Source organism: Phaethon lepturus, unplaced genomic scaffold, assembly GCF_000687285.1.
Source record: "Phaethon lepturus isolate BGI_N335 unplaced genomic scaffold, ASM68728v1 scaffold29331, whole genome shotgun sequence".
Classification (NCBI taxonomy): domain Eukaryota; kingdom Metazoa; phylum Chordata; class Aves; order Phaethontiformes; family Phaethontidae; genus Phaethon; species Phaethon lepturus.
Genome location: NW_010517441.1, coordinates 1 through 24,081, shown reverse-complemented (window position 1 = coordinate 24,081; position 24,081 = coordinate 1). Strand labels below are relative to the sequence as shown.

The following is a 24,081-nucleotide window of genomic DNA, read 5'->3' as shown; positions in this document are numbered from 1 at the left end:
CTGATAGTTGGTATAGTGCTGTGTTTTGGATTTGGGATGAAAATAATGTTGATAACGTGCTGATGTTTTGGGTTGTTGCTAAGTAGTCAAGGACAGCCCAGCTTCTCGTGCTGGTCTGACAGCGAGCAGGCTGGGGGTGCATTGGAAGCTGGGAGGGGACACAGCCAGGACAACTGACCCAAACTCGGCAAAGGGATATTCCATACCATATGACATCATGCTTGGTATATAAAGCTGGAGTGAAGAAGAAGGAAGAGGAGGGGGGATGTTCAGAGTTATGGTGTCCGTCTTTCCAAGTAACTATTATGCATGATGGAGCCCTGCTTTCTTGGAGATGGCTGAACACCTGCCTGCCAATGGGAAGCAGTGAATGAATTCCTTGCTTTGCTTTGCTTGCGTGCACAGCTTTTGCTTTACCTATTAAACTGTCTTCATCTCAACCCATGAGCTTCCTCACTTTTACTCCTGATTTTCACCCCCATCCCCCCGGGGCGGGGGGAGAAGTGAGCAAGCAGCAGTGTGGTGCTTAATTGCTGGCTGCGGTTAAAGCACAACAAATAAAAGCCCTAACAAACCTGACTTCCTAAAGTTTAAGATTTAAAAAAAAAAAAAAGAGATACTTCAATAGAACACCTGAGTTACATAAAAAGTAGAATCTTTTCAACATATTCTCAATTAAATGAACAATTTTCATGGACCAAAAAAACATACCAAGGATTAACTTCACCATTTTAACTCTGGAGAATCTGGAAAAGCACAAATCCTGGTTATACCGTTTTTTGAATGTGACTTTCACCTCACTATCAAACTCAAAAGACATAAGTATTCTTTTTAATAAGCTAACAATTACTTTCAGAAACTGGTCTAGTAAAAATTGTAAGCCTTAGAAACTTCAATAATTTACTTCTTTATAGACTAAGCCCAACCAAATATTGTTCACTATATATAAGAACAAGACCATACTCAAAGCATGAGACAGACACCAATATTCATGACTGTTGTGGTTTTCCCCCAAAGGTAGCTAAAACAACCACACAGCCATTCACTCACCCTCCCCTGTTGAGAGGGATAGGAGAGAATGAGGGGGGAAAAAATGGCAGAACTCGTGGGTTGAGATAAAGACAGTTTAATAGGACAGGAAAAAAGTAAAAATAATAATGATAAGAGAATATACAAAACAAGTGATGCACAGCACAATTGCTCACCACCTGCTGACCAATGCCCACTTAGTTTCCGAGTTGAAGCATCTCCCTGGCCAGCTCCTCCAGTTTATATATTGAGCGTGACATCATATGGTATGGAATATCCCTTTGCTGAGTTTGGGTCAGCTGTCATGGCTGTGTCCCCTCCCAGCTTCCAACGCACTCCCAGCCTTCTTGCTGGCAGGCCAGCACGAGAAGCTGAATAGTCCCTGACTGCTTAGCAACAATTGAAAACATCAGTATGTTATCAACATTATTTTCATCCCAAATCCAAAACACAGAACTATACCAACTATCAGGAAGAAAATTAACTCTATCCCAGCTGAAACCTGGACAAGGATAGAAAGACATTTGATACAAAGACATAGTCAGCCTCTAAAAGTTTTACTGCTTGTGAGACAGCTCCAAGTGGATACCATTTTCAAATACATAGATGCAAGTGAAATTAATAATAAAAAGTGTCTTACCTTAGAGGGACCTAACCAATCCAACATTTGGGCCCCTCGCTACAAGAAGGACACTGAGTTGCTGAAGTGTGTCCAGAGAAGGGCAACAAAGCTGCTCAGGGTCTGGAGAACAAGTCTTATGAGGAACAGCTGAGGGAACTGGGATTGTTTAGGCTGGAGAAGAGAAGGCTGAGGGGAGACCTTATCGCTCTCTACAACTACCTGAAAGGGGGTTGTATCGAGGTGGGTGTTGGTCTCTTCTCCCAAGTAACTAGCAACAGGACGAGAAGAAATGGCCTCAAGTTGCACTAGGGGAAGTTTAGACTGGATATTAGGAAAAATTTTCTGTACTGAAAGAGTGGTCAGGCATTGGAACAGGCTGCTCAGGGAGGTGGTGGAGTCACCATCACTGGAGGTGTTCAAAAAATGTGTAGACGTGTCACTCTGGGACATGGTCTAGTGGGCATGGTGGTGTTGGGTTGATGGTTGGACTTAATGATCTTAGAGGTCTTTTCCAACCTTAATGATTCTATGATTCTAAAAATACTGAGGTTGTACCAAGCATCTAAACTATTGTTGAATCAGTAAATATTCCTGAACTCTTTGATACTTTGTAGATTCTTTGCTAAAAATGAATAGTTTGAAAGCATACTGATTTTCATCAATTTTATATCTGCTGTATTAAATTTAACAAAAGAGCTGACTGATATTCTGTTTTGAGAAAAGTAAAGTTTCCTACCTAGAGTTTCCATACCATTTTTTCTAAGCCATCTTCATTTTAGAACTGCACCACTTTTCCAAATCTCTTTTTGAGAGGTATTTAACAATACCAATGTTTTAGTTTGACATGCAAGTGTTCTGTCCATATCAGTGGTAAACCTCATCCTTCTCTGAACCTCTTTGAATTTCAAAATCTCTTTAAAACTCCATTCCCTTCTTTATAAATGCTAATAACTACATCTCCTTTTACTTAAAATTTCAAATTAAGCATCTACAAGCACTTGCTGATTCATTTAATATAATCCACAAGGAGTCAGATGCAGTCCATCAACAGTGCTAGCTTTATTTCTACTGACTGCACATTATTTTACAACTATCAACCATGAAATTCCAGGTAGCATGTTGTAGTTACCTGACTTGGTTGTGTTCTTCTGCAATTCTCCACCATTGTTTCCAGAGTGCCCACTTTGCCCTTCAGATAATACTAAACACAATCATCTATAAAATTCTAATTTTCTAAGCAACTAGAACATTCAACATAATCACTGCTGCAACAACCTTTTTAATTCAGTATTTGTATGGTTTTTAGAGCAAATACAAACAAGGGAAGTTACTCTGAACATGCTTTTTATAGACTCAGAAGAATAACAAAAGGAAGTGGCATTCATAGCATTAATAATGTAACAATGAACAAAACTGAATGCACAGAAGTTACATAGTACAAAACAAGTGAATCAGCAAACTAAAAAAATTAAGAAAAAAGATCAGTAACTCCTATATAGATTATTTCTGACTTTCCACCATTAATCCTACTCTAAGCATAGAAGTACTAAACAGTAAAAAGCCTACCCTAACTGTTGAACTATAGTGTTCAAAAATCTTAATGTGCATTGCTAATTATCTACAGTTGTCAGTGCCAAAAGGCACTAAAGCCAAAAAGGGAAAATATTTTAAAAAATTAAGTAGTAAGAATAACTGACAGTTACTGCAATTACGTATATACCTGGCAAATTTTAGAAAACACTCCACGATCTGAATTCCAATAGCAGAAAGATTTATTTTGGGGGGTAAAGCAACAGAAAGCACCCTTTATCATACTGGCTAGTAGCCTCTGACAGATCTAAGAACTGCATTATTTGCATTTTGTGTAGATATTTGCAGCTGTAGGTTATTTCCAAGTACCAGTCCTTAAACAGGAGTGCAAGTTGAATGTTTACCTAACATTTAATTGACTTTAAAATTAATTATTGGGCAGATACATAGATCTTCCCAATTCATCAAATCAGATCATTCTAGATCAAATGAACTACAAATAAAACTATAGCTATTTTCTGAGCAGCTGGCTCTTCCCCACAAAGAACATACCAACTTCAGATCACATACACTGCATACTTTAAACAGTATCCAGTTACTTGCCTTTGGAAGTTTAATAGGTGGCTCTTTGGATTCCTCCTCTTCATCACTGTCTGAATCCCCACTCTGTACACTGTTCTTTGAAGCCAAAGATACAGACGCTTCCTTTTTTTGCCACTCCAACACACAATGGCGGACATTGCAGTAAACATTAAAAGCTGAAGGATTGCTATGTAATCTGATATCTGGTATCGTTATTGTACTCTCTAGGTTTTCAGTCTGAAAAACAAGATTAGTTTTAAGTTTATTAGAAGTTTCAAGCTTTGCTAAATACAAGTAATCTCAACAGTCCCAATAATTTTGGCCAACCAAATGATTCTCAAACTGGAGACTGAACTTTCCTGTTGAAGTACCATTTATATTTCAGGCAGGGAAGAAAGGAAGAAGAGGAAGAAATTTCAGTATATTCCATGAGGCTTTAGTCTCTACCTCTCATGATTTGATGAGGACACTGGGATGGAAAATTAAAGCAGTTCAGGCTACAGAATGGTCCAAACCTGTGCCACAACCAAAAGACTAGCAGAATTCAGGATTTGCCTTCTTAACACCGGTCCGTTTGGATTTTTTAAATTATTATTATTATTGAATTTTAAAACGCATCATTTGTTATTCTAGTTGTTAACTTTAATCTATTGGTAAATAATAAAAATTTAAGCTGCTTGCTAAATGTATATTAGCAATTAAAAATACCATTAGTTGTTTTGCCATTAAAAGTAAACAGATGGCAAGTTCAGAAACTCCCAACATAGGATGCTGTGGATAATAATCTTGTATAACTAGAAAAGAAATCAAAATCTACTGGACAAACTACTAAAGACAAATAATAATTTAAAAAAAAAAAAAAATCTATCAAGGCCTGTGAAGTAAGAGGACACCATCTTGTTTTCAGAAGTCCTAAGCCACAAAGTAAGAGTTGGGAAAATGTTCTGAGAAACTATCACTATCCAAGCCGTTACCCTACTGCTCCACCCTTTCTTTGGTATCTACTACTGGTATATTACTGTCAGCAGCTGCAGAGACACAGAAAAGCCTTCATGAGGCTGTTATTAGTCTTGGAAAAATATGAAGAAAAAACATTTTTTTAAAAACATCTTTTAAATTCTGCCCCATACTCTCCCTTTCTGCAAAAGTAAGATGGGACAGGAATAATGACAGACTTAAACAACCAAAACCCCACAAACACAACAAAAAATAATCCCCAGGCAGGGTTCTAATTTCTCTTCAGTGGTGTACTACCAAAAGCTAAGCTGGTTTGAGCACAGGCTATGAAAAACGTGACTTCAGGCATGTGGGAGGAAGCAATTCCCTATAATATCTCAATGTAGACAGAGGGCACAGAGACTAAGTAAGGAGGGAAGGAAAGCCTAGGTTAAGAGTGAAGGACAGATTTGCTTGAATGTGGAGGGCAAAATTTGGAGGACGATCAGGCTAGACTAAGTCAAGGTCATGACTAACTACACAAGGTTATTTTGGTTTATTTGTCGTATTCTTGAGCAGGGGTGGTGAGGGTGGAAGCTTTTTGTCTTTTTCTTTCTTCTAATTTAAGGGGGATAGATATTATGAATGACCACACTCATTTGGCAGGAGAGTACACTGGTAGTTTGGAACAGATCAGAGTGGAAATCCTCATACATTTGTGAGAGCAGTGATGGGAAGAAGGACCTTAAACTAGCAGAGAAAAGGGGAAATATTTGAGAACCAGTGAACTGGATAAGGTTTTAATGGGGTGATTTATTTTTCTACAATATGGTAGCCACAACTTTTTACATCAAAACACAGTAATGGTTCACAACACATCTTTAACTGCACTTACCTTTTAATTATTACCAGAAATAACACATGCTTCTAAATTAGACCATTTAACACCACGTTACAAAACTTAACAGAAAATTCAAAATAACCTCAAAATATCTCACAGTTTATATATTTTCTTTTACTTTTTACTATCGTTCTAATTATTTTATTTTTTACTATTATTCTAACTGTATTGGTACATATTTGCATATGCTTCCTTTCCATTATTACTACAAAATTATTGCAAGTTAAAACATTAAGAAGCAATGGTTTACTCTGTAGCCTGTTTTATCCACCACAGTCAGTATGTTAATTTTTCTTCCCCATGTCACTGTTAGCAGTAAGCACAAAAATATGAAGTTAATGGAAAAGAAAAAGCTGGAAGAAGTTCCTTACATACTGAAAGTTTAGGTGGTGTGTGTCGTGTTCCCCCCCTCCCCCCTTTTTTTTTTAAGCACAACAGAATTAGGGATTCCGCCACTAGGGATTGAAAGACATCGTAAGTTTAGCCCTTACTCAACATGAATGTCTTCAAAATAATAAAGCTGCTGTTAAAAACCCACAATATTAATCAGTGCATGAACTCAAGATAAAATCTGTTATCCCGCTATCAAACTCCATCAACATATATTTGGACTGGTACCAATGATAATGAGCTACTACATATTTTAAAATCTATTTGTCACCAGAAAACTAAACGGTTATAACATATGACTCTTCTGTATGTCAAATATCCATACACACACCCCCAAGAGTTTTTGCAGCTGCTGCTAAGGCAAACACATAATATCAGCTTTCATCTGAACTGCAGAAGTTACAAACTTTTTTTTTTAATAGTTTACTATGCATTTCCTAGTCTACTGATAGTTACAGGATGAGACAAAAATCTGGACCCTCTGAAATATCTCTATCTTAAATTCACTTATCTAATTAGTATCATGTATTGTAATTGTAACTTCTGTGAGCAGTTTCCATTCCAGTTCTTTCCTGTCAGAAGTTCAGCTTAGTCTTTTTTCCAGAACAGCCCAAATTTTGTAGCTCACACAGCCTCTTTTGAAATAGGCTGGCCAAACTGTTTAACAGCACAGGTAATTTTAGACATTACAGTGCTAGATAAAATATCAATGTATGCTTTCTTGCCTATTAATAATAAACTGACTAGTTTTCAGAAATAAACTCCTTCCTTATTCTCAACATAACTATTAAAAAGTCCTTACCTAATGCTTTAGCTTTTAAGCAGTAAGCACTTTAACCATTCTTTGTTTAGCATTTCACTCTTCTATAACAGTGCACAAACTGTCGCGATAGACAATAATCTCCTACCCAGACAGTACAGCACAACATTCTCCAGAAAACCCTGCTCTGAACAATGTAGCACCAGAATATACAACTCAGAACCAGAGTTTAATTCCTAACTGTGAATGTTAACCCACTGTTTACATTTCTTAGTTCAAACCTCCACTTTCCCTTCACAATACCTTATTTCTAAGAATTGTAAATTCTTTGAAACTAGAAGTATCTTTTACCCCATTCTGTTATACACCTGACAAATGTAGTAGCAATCCTAACAATGTCCCATAAGAATAATTTTGAAATTCACTACCTGGTTTTGTCAGTTTAAAAATACTGGCTTTATGACTGTACTAAATAAAGCCCTTTTGAACAGTAAGTTGTTGGGTTGTAAGAACAGGTTAAATTCAAGGATAATTATGATTTTCACCGTTTACTGGCTTTCATTTGAGGGGAAAAACCCCTCAATTGAATTAATGTTAAATGTAAGTATTCAAATGCTTAGCATGACTGAGGGCAAAAGAAAGGTGTTGAATGACAAGACACATTGTTTCTGGTTGGAGGTTAGGAAGGGAACTTCCAATTGTCAAACAGGAAAACTTTCTGCTCCTCTAATGCAAATGCTCATTCAGTAAGTAGCTTTTTTTTTTTTTTTTTTTAATTTCCTTTTCTTCAATGTTTTTTCCTTTCCAGATTGCAGGATTCCTAACTTCATTGAGGTCAGATGCACTGCTCAAGTTAGGAAACTGGGACTTAAGTTCATCTCGTCATCAACTTGAATTTTCCTTTTCTGCAACTGATGAGAGCCATGGCATTGGATTGCTCTTCGGCAAAGCCATACAAACTTCCCTGATAGTATGAGATTCATGCTGCCACCTGTACAATCTGGCTACTGGCTCATAGATTTCGAGGTAGAACAGATCACGATGACAATCTAACCACTAACTATGCCTAGAGAACCCCACTTGGTAATTCTTATACCAAACTAATACAATCTATTTTAAGTTACTACATTTCATGTTGACACAAAATACTTCAATATTGCTAAGGAAAACAGTGGAACATTAAACCAAAATGTTAATCAACTTCTAAGAATACAGAGAAGAAACTTACTAATTTTGCACAGATCTAGGATTATTGATAATCCAGTCAGACTGCTCTTGAGCTATGGGATACATTATTTCAAGAAAAAACATCACCCTAATAGCTTGTTTTCTTGGTGTTAAGTGTATTGAGATGCACAAATGTATGATACATCTTTTCATGACACTGTGAATAAGGTGAAAAGCAACAGTCACTTTTTCTACACCTCTAAATGTTCTTTTCTTAATGGCTACTGGAATATTGCAATCCAAAGCACTCACTAAGTATAAGAACGATGAGAAGCCCAGCTTCTAGGATGTCTGAGTAGAAGACGAGATGATAGGCTCCATATTTTTTTTTTTCTCCCAAAGCATTTGGTTTCTTGGAATATGAAATTGCTACCACTTTCAAAAAGAATGGAGCTTCAAGGCTGGAAAGCAGAATTATGCTTTTTGATTTAGAGGGTTTTGTATGAGCTGTATGAAAGTGGGACATTCTGAAAATTTTATCTTTGTTGTTTCAGTTGGTACCATCATAAATTGAAAATTCACCTTCTTAAATCAAGATACATGATTAAACATACATCATAAAACTTAACAGATACCCAGTATTCATCACATATTCTGTCTTGAGTAATGGAAAAGTTTCTTTGTGCTAGACAGAATATCTAAAATTAAACTTTGGTGGAAAGGAAGCAAAATTTTTAAACATGATATCATTCTTACAAAATGTGAGATATTAAACTTCAAAAAGTAAATTCTCAACTGAAACCATACAAAGTGAGGTAACAGTGATGGAAGGTCATTTCAGTGATCAGAAGAACTAAGGCATCTTTTGGGAACAATTACAGAATCTGTAAAGGCAATAAGCGTAATTAAATTACTCACAAAATTTTTCTGTATTTTGGGTAGACAAAACAGGAGCAGATAATGTTCTCCAAAACATTTAAGAAAACATTAGAAAAGCCTTTCTCTTCAAGTTTAAAAGATACCGAAGAAAGAACAATTCAATTCTGAACTACCGAATAATGAACTCTAAATGCAAGTTTGAGAGATTGCAATGCCAGTGTAAGTAAAGAATCATGAACATTGTTTCAATACATGAAGGTAAAATTTTATTTCTTGTGTGTTACTTTTTTTCTAAAAGGTAAGAAGCTATCTTATGAGACAGAGAATGAAGCACAGGCGTCCATACCTTGATGTGTGACTTGTCCCTGTAAACATATAGTCTCTACTAAATGGAAGGATGCATTCATCAAATAGAGCCACCAGATTCACAGGTGCCCTTCTCAGTTAGCCTTTTGCAATGTTCCAGTACACTCAAGGAAAGAAGTGGGAAAAAAAAACCAAAACACTCTGGTCTCCTTTACACTGGTTTCACACCTGAAACAAACTGTTTTCCCAAAAGACGAAATCCATACATAGCTTATTTGCTGACCAATTTATTTCCTTCCTCTTGAACCAGACGACTGCAGTAGTGGTTTATTCTCAGATGCAATGGAAATAGACTATAATCTAGGAGGTGAAAAAGTTAATCTGTTGTTAAAAATAGGTAAGACTATAATAACCATCTGATCTAACCTGTGCATAACACAGAGCATAGAACCTCACCAAATTCTTCTTTGAACAGTTGAAACATCTCTTAGAAAGGGATGCCCTCTTCAGGTTGAAACACCAAATAATATAAAAGCCATTGAAAACAACTGCCAAATTATTTGAGAAGCTCTCTGTGGTTTTTATTAGACAAATATTTATCCCAGTTGATCCACCTTATACATCTAATCATTAGCTTACAATAAATTTGCCTACTACGTGAACCACACTTTCCCAAGGTTTTATTCCTTCTGTTTGTATAAAGCTAAACAAGTCACAGTTTAAAACACAATTTTAAACTAAACAGGTGGGTGTCAATCATTGGAAGTATTCTCCCTCTCTGGAGGACTCCAGTTTTTCAGTATTCTTCAAATAACGTTATATGAACAGAAGATGGCGAACCCTGGCTTTTCATCCAGTCTCTCAGCTAAGTGTCCTAAGCAGCGGTTTTAAGAGTTAACAGGAAAGTGGGACAACTCCAGGTGGTGAACAGAGGGGAAGAAGGGGAAGCAGCAATATTCATAGAGTTGAGCTAAATTACACAGCCTACAATTCTAGTGATAACTGTTGACAAAAAAAAAAAAGGGGGGGGGAGGCAGGCAAGAATCCAGGAACCCAAGGTGCTACACCCACATCTAGCAATCACATATTTGTTTTCTGTGTAAAAGTCATTTTATTCATCACTGAATTTCTAAAGCCAAAGCACACTGGAAAACTTTTATACCTCTGTTTAAAAAAAAGACACTAAACCACAAAACCAAAAGTTAACAGTAGTTCAAATACAATAGATCATAACATGACCCCAGCTTAGGAACAGAATAAGGCTTAAATTACTGGACTGCGTTAAACACCAATTAATGTTTTATACTTAAAATGTTCTAACATTTAATGCTTAAATGGTGGAAATAATTTTTATTCCAGTTGCTCAACAATTACTTTTTTTTTATGTTCTCTTCAATTACTCAGTTATCATTTTTACTAAGTGCAGGTTATAAACAACAAATTTTGGGGTTCCTTTAGTTTATTCTTAATTTCAGACCCTCCCTGCCTCTACCAAGCATATTAAGAGAAAGTTCCCATCTCTGTTCAGACTAAAAGACCTTGGTTCTTAAAAAATAAACTGATATACACAAGCTCTTCCTGCTCAGAATGACCAGTAGCGACAGGCTTTTCAATCCACCCTATTATAAGGCTTCAAATGGAAATTCCCATTTTCCTGATAATACACACATCTGTTTTCAGACATTCCAGCACAAAAATGATCACTGTTAAGCATAGGGATGTGCTGAAAAGCACGTAGGGGAAAAAAAACCAAACCAACAACAAAAGAAACAAGGAAAAAAACAAAAACAAATCAAAAAACCAAACAGAACCACCCTACTTTGTCAGTAAACGAAGTTTGATAACCTAAGGATATGAAGCTGATTTTTTCTTTCCCTTTTCAGTTACATCTTTCAGGAAATACACAATTTCCTGCTATCACGCAGAAATAAGCCGGAGTGCCTTTCTGTACCTCAGTGACTCAGAATGAACACCAATGCTCTGCTGGTCAGCCCTGGCCTGCCTGAAAGACTGTCCAGAATAGAGGCATCAGTAAAAGACATGAAAAAAAAAAAACCATTAAGCCTTTCAAAGGCAAATAAATCCCACTTAATGCTTCAAGCAGAAGTTGTTTCATATCCAAGAAAAATCTTGAAAACAACCCTCCATAGGCATGAGATGCAGAGATGTCAGTGACAAATCTGTAACTACTGACAAGCACCAGCCTTTAATACGTTCATGTCACCTTTGGCCATTCAGAAGGGATCCTGCCAATCCATTTATCCAATGAAATTAAATCCAAGAAGCACATTTGACTGTCAAAGCTTGTGAAGAACAGCAGTTCTGGATTTAGATTCCTATTTGGCAGTTCAACTAGGGCACTACTATTCAGAAAGACAAGGTTCCCCTTATATAGAGTAACAATGATCAAAGCTGAAGAGTTATCTTATTTTGAAAGCACAAGTTTCTGGTACCATACAGACACACAAAGACTAACTACATTCTGCAAGATTTCTTCAACTTAGTTTTCTGTGTTGACAGTGGGTCTGATAAAATCATGAAGGGAACAGGGCTAAAACTTCTAATATCATAGCAACTGAAGAAAGGGCTGAAAAATTCCGTTTCGACCAGAAATATTTCACTGTACAGTGCTGAGAACAGAAGTGAAGATAAGCCTCTTCTATACTATAGTCTAGAGCTGCACTACTTGAGATAAGCAGAACAATCTGGTAAGTATCCAAAAAGGCAATACCAAATGAAGAGATACAGGGCTTGCTTCACCCTCCCAAAGTCATCTGTCTTGAGATAGAGTAACTACATACAGTTTGGCAAATAGGGATAAGATGGCCAATTTGATCTTCAGTGTATTTATATTACAAGAGCATTCAACTGACTAGAAGATGTTTTCACTGTATATTTCAGTGGTTCTGTATTTCAGAACCATTCCAGAAATGAGCTACTTTCTCTTTACTGACTACAATGGGAACCTAGGAAGAAGTCTCCATGTCTGCAGTGAGACTTCATGAAAATCCATCCAAGACTGTAGCTTAAACAGAGGCATAACAACTATCTAAAAGAGGAAGAATGCAGCAGAGCAGTATTTTAAAATAGTGTTGTTTCTGCCTAGATTTCTTCCCTGCAACATGTGAACATGTAAAAAAATTTTATGAAGTTCCATTTAAAGTGATGGGTGCAGGAGTTACAAGAGAACTTGTAACTTGGGGAGAAAATATTAATAGAAACAGATAAGTATAATTTATTCCATTTTGGAGGAATTTTCAGAGGTAACTTTGGATTCCTTAGACATTGAATATTCCCCTTCTCCTTTAGCCAATATGGACAGAATTCTTTGCAACAGTAGTCTCTAACTGTTGGCTAGACATGCACCTCTTAAAATTTAACTATAAGACCAACATGTTTAGCTATGTTTACAGTTTAGGAACTCAAGAACCTGGAGAACCAAAAATGCTGTTCATATTATTTCATGCTGAACATTAGTAGCAAACACAGTTGAATAAGGTTAACATTGGTTTCATAGTCATGTAGAATACAGTAAACAGACAAACAATACTGGCCTATTATTATCTTTTCTAAAACAAATAAATTGCTAGTTACACTTAATTTTCCTGTATTGCTCTCAATTGAAATTACGTTCATTTTTGAGTCAGAACTTTGTCAAGTTACTTACAGACTTACCTTGTTGCGTGTTTTAACTTTCAATTTAGTCTTCTGCTTCCTTTTCAATTTTTTCTTGCTAAAAAGTTTCTTACTTCTGAAAAAGAGAAGAAAAGCCATGAGAACAAAAGAATTAAACTCCCTTCCATGCTATTACTCCATGATAAACACCAGCACCAGCAGAGGAAAAATAGTCAGACAACCTCTAAAATGTTTTCTCCTAAGCAAAAGGAACCAACCTTTTGGTAGAAAGGCAGAATGTCAAACTATAAATCAGAATATAAAGCACTTAAAATTATGCTTTCCTAATGCTCCACTGAATTAAGGGTCCTTACTCTCATCAATTTAAGCAGAATATATACTAGGGCAGACAAAAAATACCTACATTTTATACTGGTTTATCCTACTGTTTCTATTGCAAGTCCATTAGTGCTAGAAGCAATGAATTACTGACAATTCTCATCAATATAACCTGTTAGGACAGAACACATATGTTTTGTGAAGTCTTTAACAGATAAAGATTTCAGCCTTCCAAGATGAAAAGGAAGCTTTAAAAAACGTTTACTTCGCAGAAAATTCAGTTGGTGGAAGAAACTGCAACTTCTGAACACAGCTTTTTTAATTCGGTCTACTTTTCCCACCTCAGTTTACACACTTTTCATTTCCATCCCTTTACGTTACAGCTCTAGGTAACACATGCTCCTCTAATCCTCTTCTGCCCACATCTCATTCCTATCACATTCTTTTTCTCCTCCATTTTACTACCCAGTTAAAAAAAAAATCACAGAAAAAGACACCATAGGAAAAAAGACACCATACACACATAGAATTGTTTCACCACCATCACTGAAATTACGCTAATACACATGCTTTTTAACCTACTTTACATTTCTCTGGTCTGTTCAGATTGCAAGCCCTCTGCAAAAAAGGGCAGATGTTATCTGTGCAGCATAGAACTCATCCTATACAGGACTTTAAGCAACAGCTACTAACATTCCTCTGTGCCACTTAAACATTACTGAAATAGTTTACAGTTCCGATTAGTTGGAAAAATAAAACTATGGAATCTGAAAGTCACAGGCCGTAAGAAGTTGCACTTTCAGGTAACAAATTGGAAAGAGATTGAGAATCAGGAGGATCATAGTATTTTATTCAAACAACTCTGTTCTAAATAAAAATTTTGAGGGACCAAAAACATACTGTATTCAGACTGCAAGAGTATAGAAGTCTCACGGTCTAGCAGTCAAAAGCTGGAAACTGAGGTTTGACCAACAGCCACCAGTCAGAAAACAAGCTCAAACAAAGAACCCCTGCAGAATATCCCAAGAAAGCTGCCTGCTAGAAACAACACCACCTTTCCCATCTTCACCCATTAACAATGAGGGAGGAACATTCCTCATCAAGACACTTCCTACAGAAACAAGTCAGCTCACCAGTTTTCTTATAAGGAACCATCACCATTATCCTGAAGTTAAGAGAAGTGATTCAGTGAAGGGGAACCCCCACCCTCCCCAGTAAGTTAAAGCTTATAAAGCGAACCTAGATGACCTCCTAAGGTTCCTTCAACAGTAAAGTTTCAACATAACAGTATACAACCTATTTAAGAAGTGGGGGAAGGAAACTCATACAGCCTTAATGTCCAAATTTCTATAATCAAACCCCATAGTCTGTTTCACTATTTAGTTATTCTTACATTGGACAAGTTTTTCTTCCTTATTAGAGTTTAACGCAGTTAATTCTTGCTCTGCTGTCAAACATGAAGAACAGTGCAGTCCCTTTCTGTAGCCATTCAATCTTCTTCTCTGCACCAAAAAACCTTTTATGAAACTTTCACCCTAACTTTAAGTGTAAAAGTCCTGATTTACTTTGGACTACTACTGGACTCTTTCAGTCCATACCGCAGGTAAGCCACATTGACCAAAACTGAAAACAGTACTTATTATTTGCTGTTGAGAAGAGGAAGAAGAATTGCCTTGCATGTCTCCGAGGTCATACTTTTAACCATATTCCAGATATTATTTGGCAGCTTCACAGCAATATGGCATGGCAGACCTATGTAATCCAGAGTAACTTGAAAACATTTTCCTGCAAACCTCCGAAATGAGCTTCGAATACTCTTTACCTAGTTGTGCTGTTAATTATGCCTTTTATACACAGTACAATTTGCACTTACCAGAGACAACTTGATAAGCATTGCTCTTTCCTTTTTTTTTTTTTTAAAGGACACTAACTCAAGTCACCAAGACATTTCAAATTTAATCCTCCCTGCCAAAATCCTTGCAAACTCTCCAAATTTGTTATAGTCTGCAAACATTATAAGCACTGTTTCATCTTGTAAATATCTCACAGTACCACTCCCCATATTTTTGTATGTATTTCCCTGTGTGTATGTATACATCTAGAAACCCTCAAAATTAAGCCTTCCCCCTGCCCCACTAAGATCAGGCTCATTTCCAAAGTGAGAAAAACACCATCATTTTGCAGACTAACTTAATTTCTCAATGATACCTAGCCAATGTTTTCTCCTATTAGCAAGCAGAAAAGATCAGCAATAGGCTTATTTCCTCTTTCAGATTCCAAGCGGTGGTGCTATGATCTCCCTCATCCATACATCAACCATTAAAGATGCTGCAAGTATAAGCTTTTCCTAGTCAGTCCACTGTAGAAGCCATCATCAAGTTTTAGGCTTGAACAATTTTTTACATGGAAACAACTTGGGTATAGAAATGCCATGTTGAGAATCAAGATTTATCTCCCTATCTTTTCTTACGACAAAACCTCAAAAATACTGAAATCCCAGTATTTTTATTGGGAAGTATACCTTCCCCATGTATCCAAACAAAACTTCAGAACTAGTAAGTGATTAATTAAAAAAATAAAAAAGCCCTCATCAATACTAATTTTATAAACAGTTCTGAGCAACCTATCATTACTATGCATAATTCTAAGATGTTTATAATGTATCTGCATATAACATGTAAAGATATATATGATTATCCACAGTCCTATTGTTATATACACCGTTATGCCAGGAGGTTTTAATATTCAGATAGAAAGAATAAAATATGGGCACACATATTCATGAAAAACAACGTTAAGTAGATTATGAGTAATTTCCTGTTCGAAACCACATGTGTTAATTATAAGCCTGACTCTTCTACTGCCTGAAGATTAACAACACCTGATATGGCCTGGTTTGATTTTTTAGCTAAATTATTAATTAAGGTTTTGCTTAAGAATTATACATTGCTGGAAACTGTCATTTGTAAAGGTCCTGAAACTCTCTGCTGACAATCTGCTTCCAGTGGCAAATGGCCTTTAGCCTTTAAGTTTTAACTCAGCTGTTGATACCATTTAGTTCACACAAGCCAAACAACCATTATCAGCAAATCTTAGGCAGGTTTTCTGCAAACTGCTTCAATCCACTGTAACATTTGAGACCGTTAGCCGTTTTGCATTGGACCACAAAGGAAGTGCAAGTCAAATGAGTGCAGAACATGGAGATACCTTGTCAAGAAAATATTGCAGAAAAATCTGTTGAGAATAAAAGTAAATACCTAAAATGTTCAACCATGAATACAGAACAATAGTCTCAAACCAAAGCGGTGAAAAAAACAGGAGACGTGGGGCAACAACTGATTGCTGGAAAACTTAAAATAGGTAAAACAGACATTAAATAACATGATTGCAGCTTCTATTGAACTTTGTGACACCTGTTGTAGAAGGAAATAAAATCATGCTTTGTTCATTTGTTTTCAAACCAGAAGCAGCATTAGCTAGCACTTGCAATATTTGCTGCACTACTAGGGGGATCCTCCTCAGTTGTCTCAACACCATTGCTCTTACACTGTTCAAGAGCTGAGGAAATGCTAACTGAGTGATCTTCCCTCAAAGCCACAACAGTCCTGAATTGCAATTCATAACCTTAAACTTGAGAAAGAGGCTTTATCGTAGAATAGTTTGGGTGGGACCTTTAAAGGTCATCTAGTCCAACCTCCCCTACAATAAGGAAGGACATCTTCAGCTAGATCAGGTTGCTCAGAGCTCCATCCACCTCACCTTGAATGTTTCCAGGCATGGAACATCTACCACCTCTCTTGGCAACCTGTGCCAGGGTTTCACCACCCTCATTGCAAAAAATTTCTTCCTTATATCTAGTCTCAATTTGCCCTCTTTTAGTTTAAAACCATTACCCCTTGTCCTATTGCAACAGGCCCTGCTAAAAAATCTGTCCCCGTCTTTCTTACAAGCCCCCTTGAAGTACTAGAAGGCTGCAATAAGGCCTCCCCAGAGCCTTCTCTTCTCCAGGCTGAACAACCCCAACTCTCTCAGCCTATCCTCATAGTGTTCCATCACTCAGATCACTTTTGTGACCTCCTCTGGACCCTCTCCAACAGGTCCATGTCTTTCCTGTGCTGCGGGCTCCAGAGCTGGATGCAGTACTCCAGCTGGGGTCTCACCAGAGCAGAGAAGAGGGGCAGAATCAGCTTTACGTGTTGAGTGTCGCCCCTACTCGACGTTGTTACTGAATTACTCAATATGGGTTAACATTATGTTAACCTTGTGTTAATAGTGTCACACCTGCATAATCTCTTCTAGGCTGTATGTTAAAAGTGCCACTGACAAGTGGAAAAAATTACTGTTCTGCCTCCACTGCTGAGTCAGAATAGGAGCAAAAAAGGTGTTATTCACCTGCTGTCTGACCTAAAACCTTTGCTTCTACCTGAAATGTGTTACCAAAGGTCATAGTAGCTAGTACAGCATGAGACCCAGTCATTCTACTGTTAATTAAATCTTTGAAAATTTTTGAAAAATTAACTAATTTAATAAGCCACATGCTGGCACATGCTAAAATTTTTAACTCTTCCAACTGACTTTGTCTCAGTGTGTTTGCCTAAGCTTGCTTGCTCTGGTTCGATGGCTAAGTAAGGTATGCCTTTGGGAAGAAGTATACTGTTGACAGAAGTCATGCGGTGTCCAGACAAATGACAAATACACTGCATTATTTTGTTTCCATACGTGCTTAGTCTGCACAGTTAGCTTAAGCATTCAAGGGCTAGTGGAAATGCTCTTAAGAAGCAGCAACCACGCAGTGGCACTGAAGTGAAACACGGTCAGATTTGTGTTATCAAATAATTCTTTTGTTCCCTCCACTTGGTGAATTATTACTGCTGGTGGTCAGTTTAGTTGGGCAAGAAGCAGCAAGCATTTGCTTCTGAACAGACCAGAATGAAAACCCAAGGTGAAATTGTCGAGTAGCCTGCAACTGTGAGCTATTACCAGTCATGTAGTCACCATCACGTCTCAGGGTCTTTCATAACTGCATCAATTTCCTTAAAAAGCTCTAAATGTACCAATGCACTTTATTCAAGGACAGTGAAATGCGAGTACTCACATGCGGACATTGGTTGAAAAGTAATGAACTGATGTTTCCTCCACTGTTTTCCTCAGCTGCCCCACACTGAATAAAAGTGCAAGATTAGCAATATTCATTTTTTATGCACAGAAATCAAATAGCAACTAGTTCTGTTTGGCAGTTTTCTTTGTACAGGTATCTTACTGCCATAAAGGGTCTGCAAATTACAAAACACATTATCCAGAGGCCATCACTACATAATGGAATATCATGTTTGCCATAAAGGCAGTAGGACTACAGGAAGACTAACCGGTTCAAAGCAGCTAGACATCAGCCATAGTGCCTCATTTTATCTACCTTAAGTTCTGCCCAGCAAACTGTCAGGGTAGCATTTGATTTGCAAAAGTCTACCTGCCTTTGTGATTCTCTTTTTGAATAAGTGTACTACAATATCTGATTGCCACAATTTTTTCAAAGACTTTTCTTTACAGTTACCCAATGGCACTCAGAAGCAGCACTGAAAACTGAAGTACTATAGACTTATGTACAAAAGGCAGATGGGGAAGAAAAGACTATTTCAAGTAAACAAAGCTGTATCAACATAGAATGAGTGCCCTGAAAATGCGATGACTTCATTACTCTCTTCTTTTAGTCTCTGGGAGGTATAAACTGCTTTCTTTCAAAGAAAGTAGAAAACACAGTAATTTTCATTTTCTACTGTTTAGTTGGATGGTTTTTCTTTACCCTCCCACATCCAAACTTCACCAGAACATTTATCATCGTTGCTGCAGAACACCAACTGGATTGTACTTGTGCTTTTTGTGATTCAGGCAGAAAATTAAACAGTTGATGGCGAGCCAATTGAGAGCTTAAGGGTTAGGATTAGAGAGCAGACCCATATGACCAGTATTGTTTTGGGTGTCTGGTACACACAGTCTGATGAGGAAGAAGTGGATGAGGCCTGCAAGAAACCTCACATTCACAGGCCTGGGTCCTTATTGGGGATGTTAACTATCCCAGTATCTGCTGGAAGGGAACACAGCAGGGCACAAGCAATGCAGGAAGTTTCTGGAGCACATGGCTGATAATTTCGTGACACAGGTGATGGAGTAGTCAATGAAGGAAGGCACTTTGCTGGACTTGACACTTAAACAAGGAAGAACTAGTCAGGTGCATGAAGGCCGGGGGCAGTCATGGATGCAGTGACAATGTAGGTGAAGTTCAGGAACCTGAAAGAATGGAGGAAGGCAAAAGCAGGATCACAACCCTAGACTTCAGAAGAACAGACTTTGGCCTTTTCAGTGACCTACTTTGAAGAGTTCTCATGGGATACAGTCCTCTGGAGAGAAAGTGGTGCAGGAGAGCTGGCTGATTTTCAAGGATCACTTCCACACTCAAGAATGGCCTGTTCACACATGCAGGAAGTCGAGCAAAGGAGACAGGAGGCCTGCATGGGATCAATAAGGAGCTCCTGACAAAACTCAAGCGTAAAAAGGAAGTGTATAAGGAGGTGGAAGCAGGACTATGTCACCCAGGAGAAATATAGAGATACTGTCTAAGTGTTCAGGGATAGGGTTATAAAAGCCAAAGCCCACCTGGAGTTCAATATGGTAAGGGACATGAAGGACAAGATCAGATTCCATAGGTATATCAGTAGCAAAACTAAGACTAGGGAAAAATGTGAGCCCAATGCTGACTGAGGTAAGAGCCTGGTCACAAGAGACACTGGCCACTTACATGTTTACTGGTAAAACTAGCCTTCAACAATGATATGTCCCTGAGACCAGAGGGAAAGTCTGACTAATGATGACTTATCCTCAGTGAAGGAAGTTCAGCTCAGGAAACATTTAAATAAGTCAACAGGACCTTACAGAATGCACACACAAGTGTTGAGGAAGGTGGACAATGATACTGCAAGGCCACTCTCAGTCTTTGAAAGGTCACAGCAATTAGCACAGGTTCCTGAGGACTGGAAGAAAACAAATGTCACAATCTTCAAGAGGGCAAAAGGGAAATTTGGGGGATCCAAATATACAAAGGACAAGACAGTGACAGTAAATAGTCAGATTGCATTTATGAAGAAGAAATCATGCTTGACAAACCTGGTAGACCTCTACAAGGAGAAGGTTGGCTTAATCCATGACTGGAGAGCAGTGGATTTTGTTTATTTCAATTTTAGTAAAGGCTTTTGACATTGTCAGTCACAGCATCCCCATACACAAACTGATGAAGTATAAACTAAATAAACATGGACTGAAAACAGGCTACATTGCTAGGATCAAAGGGTTGCAAATGATGGGACAGAGTGCACCTTCAAGCCAGTTTGCAGGTAGTACAAAACTTGGAGGAGTGGTTTATAAAGCAGAGGGTCGTGCCACCATTCAGAGTGACCTGAACAGACTGAAGTAATAGGCCACCAGTAATCTCATCAAGTTTAACAAAGGGAAATGCAAAGTCCTGCATCTGGGGAGGAATAAACCTAGGCACCTGTACACATTGTCAGCCAACTGACTGGGAAGTAGCTTTACAGAAAAAGACCTATGGGTCCTCATGGTGGATATACTGAACATGAGCCAGTAGCATTGCCTCTGAAGCAAAGGCAGCACACAGCCTCCCGGGTTGGGTTAGGAACATCATTGCCAGCAGGTTCAGGGAGCTGGCTCCTACACAGCACTGGCAACACCACATCTGGAGTATCATGACCAGTTTTGGGCTCCTCAGTACAAGAGAGACTCACTTACTGGAGCAAGTTCTGAAAAGGGACACTAAGACGCTTAAGGGAATGAGGCATCTGTTAAATCAGGAGAAACTGAGCAAGCAGAGATCATTTAGCTGGGAAAAAAGAAAACTTGGGAGATGAGTGTGGAATTTTATTCATGTGGATAAATACCTGATGTGAGAGAGTAAAGACAATGGAGCCAGACTCTTCTGAGCAATACCCAGTGACAGGCTGAGAGACAATGGGGAAAAAAGTGAAATACACGAAGTTCCATTTAAACTTAAGAACTGTAAGAGTGGTCAAACACTGGAACAGGGTGCTCTGAGAGGCTACAGATTCTCCATCCTTGAAGATATTCAAAATCCAACTGGATAATGTCCAGAGGAACCTGGTCTGGTTGATCCTACTTTGAGCAGGAAGGTCGGGCTAGACAGTCTCCAGAGGTCCCTTCCCATCTCAACTATTCTGTGATCCCCACTGTTTGTTTACATACCAAAGTAAAATTTGACTGCACAATAAATGTGCTTCTACATTGTGGAAAGAATACATTATTTTTCTCATTCCAAGTTTAGCATTTTTCCTGGTGCCATGCCATGTTTCTGATTACACTTCCAAGTAGAGCCATACTGAGCTTTTCATCTGCTCACCATCTGGATCAGCAAACATACAGAAAATTCAGGCATAAGAGCAGACTTCTATGGGAATTAGTCAGCGTAATCAAAACTACAATCCTACAAAAACCTAGCAAAAGAACAAGGGATGAAAACCACTCTGCCACACTTAAAATATATGCGTGTATTAAGATAAGCCAGTCACTTCAATCAATCCACACTTGCTTGGATATAACTGGTGCCCAAGAGTATACCAAGAAGTGCATGACAAAGAACATTGTTGCTTACATGCAACAATCAAGAGTTTCTCTGTGCAGATGGTTCAATGTGGACGCTGTGTACAGGATCTTTAACAAGACTTTTCCAAATTTCAGTGGTACAGAAAACTTGTGCATGTTCCCAGACGATCTAAAATAATTTGACAAGTGGAAGGTACTGTAGAATCATTAAAAACAGCGTCTGGAAAGGCACCTGAAAGGTCAGTCTTTCTATTTCCTGGTCCAGCACAGGAATAGTCAAATTCCATTTTGTTCCTGACAAGTGTTTTCCCTGTGAAGATATTAAACACTGCCAACACTTCCACCATGTCCTAAGTAATACTACTAGAAAGTTCTTTGTGAGGTCTGTTCTAAATCTCCCTTGTGGCAATTAAATGCCTTTTTTTTTTTTTCACATATTTATTGTAATCACTTTATTTTCCTCTTTTTCTATGGTAGCTTGAATCTGTTTCAAGTGTTTTATCACTGACATCTAATTTCACTATTCTCTCATAATTGTAAACTAGTCCTTCTTGTTGAGAAAACAAAACAAAAAACAAACAAAGACAACAAAATGCACACAATCTTGTGTGCAAAGAAAACAAAAGGTCAAGAATTACTTCAAGTTTCCTACACAAAAGAATCCTCCCGCATTTTGGAAAAAAATCTGAAACACTCCAACAGCATGACACTGCTGAATCACATTCACTTTATAATTCTATAGAGTGCGTAGAACCTGTCATGAGGAACTTCTTTCTAAACAATAAAAACTTATTGGTTTTACATATGTGCTCACTGATTATTTTTCTTCACGCTAATCATTTGTTGAGGTTATCTTCTGTATACCTATAATCTTTCCCAGCTTTGCGTCCTCTATGAACTTTTTCATCTACAATCTCAATTCCAACACTGAAATGGTCAATGACGAGACTGAACAGTTCAGTACCTAGGACAGATCCAGATGCAGGAGAAGTGCTACTACCTCTTCTTCTCACAGGCTTGACCCTGACAGCTAACCATTCCACAGCACCTCTCCAGGGTCATCTTCTGTGTAGTTTTTAACCCACCTTACAGTAGTTCCATCTAGAACAGGGGTAGCCAAGTTGACAAGTAGAAGGCAACACACACAAAAATTCCACTTGAGGAAGACTACAGCCCAGCCAATGAGATGACAGGGGCAACATCAGTTTTTCTCACTTCCATCCACTTGAAGATTAGCCCATGCTTCTTTCTGCACACCCACAGCTACAAGTAGAGTTCTAGTATACTCCTAGCTGACCTGCTATAACAAGAAATTCTAAGGTTTGGTTCAGTTAAGAGCAAGGTCTGAGCTGAAGTACAAAATATTTGGCACTGGGTCCAAACTCAACCATCATCTGATTTTAGAACATGCTTAGCATTTAAAATTAAGATTTCTTTTGGTGAAATGCTATTTTTTTCCATAATTTTTGAAAAATGAGTTTTAGACAACAGTTAGTAGCGGCTAAGTATTAAATCGACCAGACAGGGCTCATCATAAATCCACTTTGTGTCTAATTTATCACCTTCATTTATATAACACATACTTTTTACAGTACTTTTAGAAATGTAGTCAACAGAAACTGTTCTAGAGTACCACGAGTCATTCTTTTTCCATTTTTTAGGCAGGCACTGTTTACAAATTTGCTTTATACTAGTCTTCTAGAACCTTATATATCTTCTATTAATTCTCCAGAGTAATTCCTAATAGCCCTGAAATTGCCTCGGCCAGTTTTTTCAACCACTCTAAGGGGGAATTTCATCATGCTTGTGGTAATACCTAATCACTTTCTAAACTGTTCTTTCTCTATTCTTGCCTTCCTCACTGATTGCTACTGTTTTAACTTACTATAAGGCAGAGCTACTTTTTTAATCAGATCTGCACCACAGTTTTCAGTCATGCAGAAAACCAGGAGGTATTCTTCTGATGAACTACAACAATGTGTATTTTTGAGGTTTTTTCCTTATCTTCTGTAAGCACATAATATGTCTGACAGGTGATCACACAGACGAAGGGCAAAGCCATTATGGAAAGACAATAAAGCAATCACAGACTCTGATGGGCTTCCCTATTTCCCATGCCATTTACTCCATCCTTCAAAGTGCTCCGAAACACCTGTTAATTTGTAATCTAGCTTCAAGGCATCTTAATATCAAATACAATAATGGAGAACCACAGCTGATAAATATTAGTGTGCTTGTCAGCAAGAAACTTAACTATTCACTGTCTTGTTCCTGCAGAAGTTCAACTATAAGAGCTTCAGAAATATAGGAAAGAGAATATTAAAGAAAAAAGGATTACCAAGGCTGATCAGAAGCTCAGAAGAGATCTCAGAATTGTGGGACCATATTTCACAGAATCAC

The 24,081-nt window shown here is 37.8% G+C and overlaps 1 protein-coding gene across 1 annotated transcript in view; it reads right to left on the bottom strand.

Moving 5' to 3' along the window:
- LOC104627987 (E3 ubiquitin-protein ligase MYCBP2-like) overlaps nucleotides 1–12,853 on the bottom strand; it is a gene marked incomplete at both ends in the record, with an annotated part of 38,250 nt that extends 25,397 nt beyond the window's left edge. The window contains 2 exons of the mRNA XM_010296410.1: nucleotides 3,785–4,000; nucleotides 12,778–12,853. Of these exons, the coding sequence (XP_010294712.1) occupies nucleotides 3,785–4,000; nucleotides 12,778–12,853 (292 nt within the window). The remainder of the gene's footprint in view (nucleotides 1–3,784; nucleotides 4,001–12,777) is intronic.
- Between the last annotated feature and the right edge of the window lie 11,228 nt (nucleotides 12,854–24,081).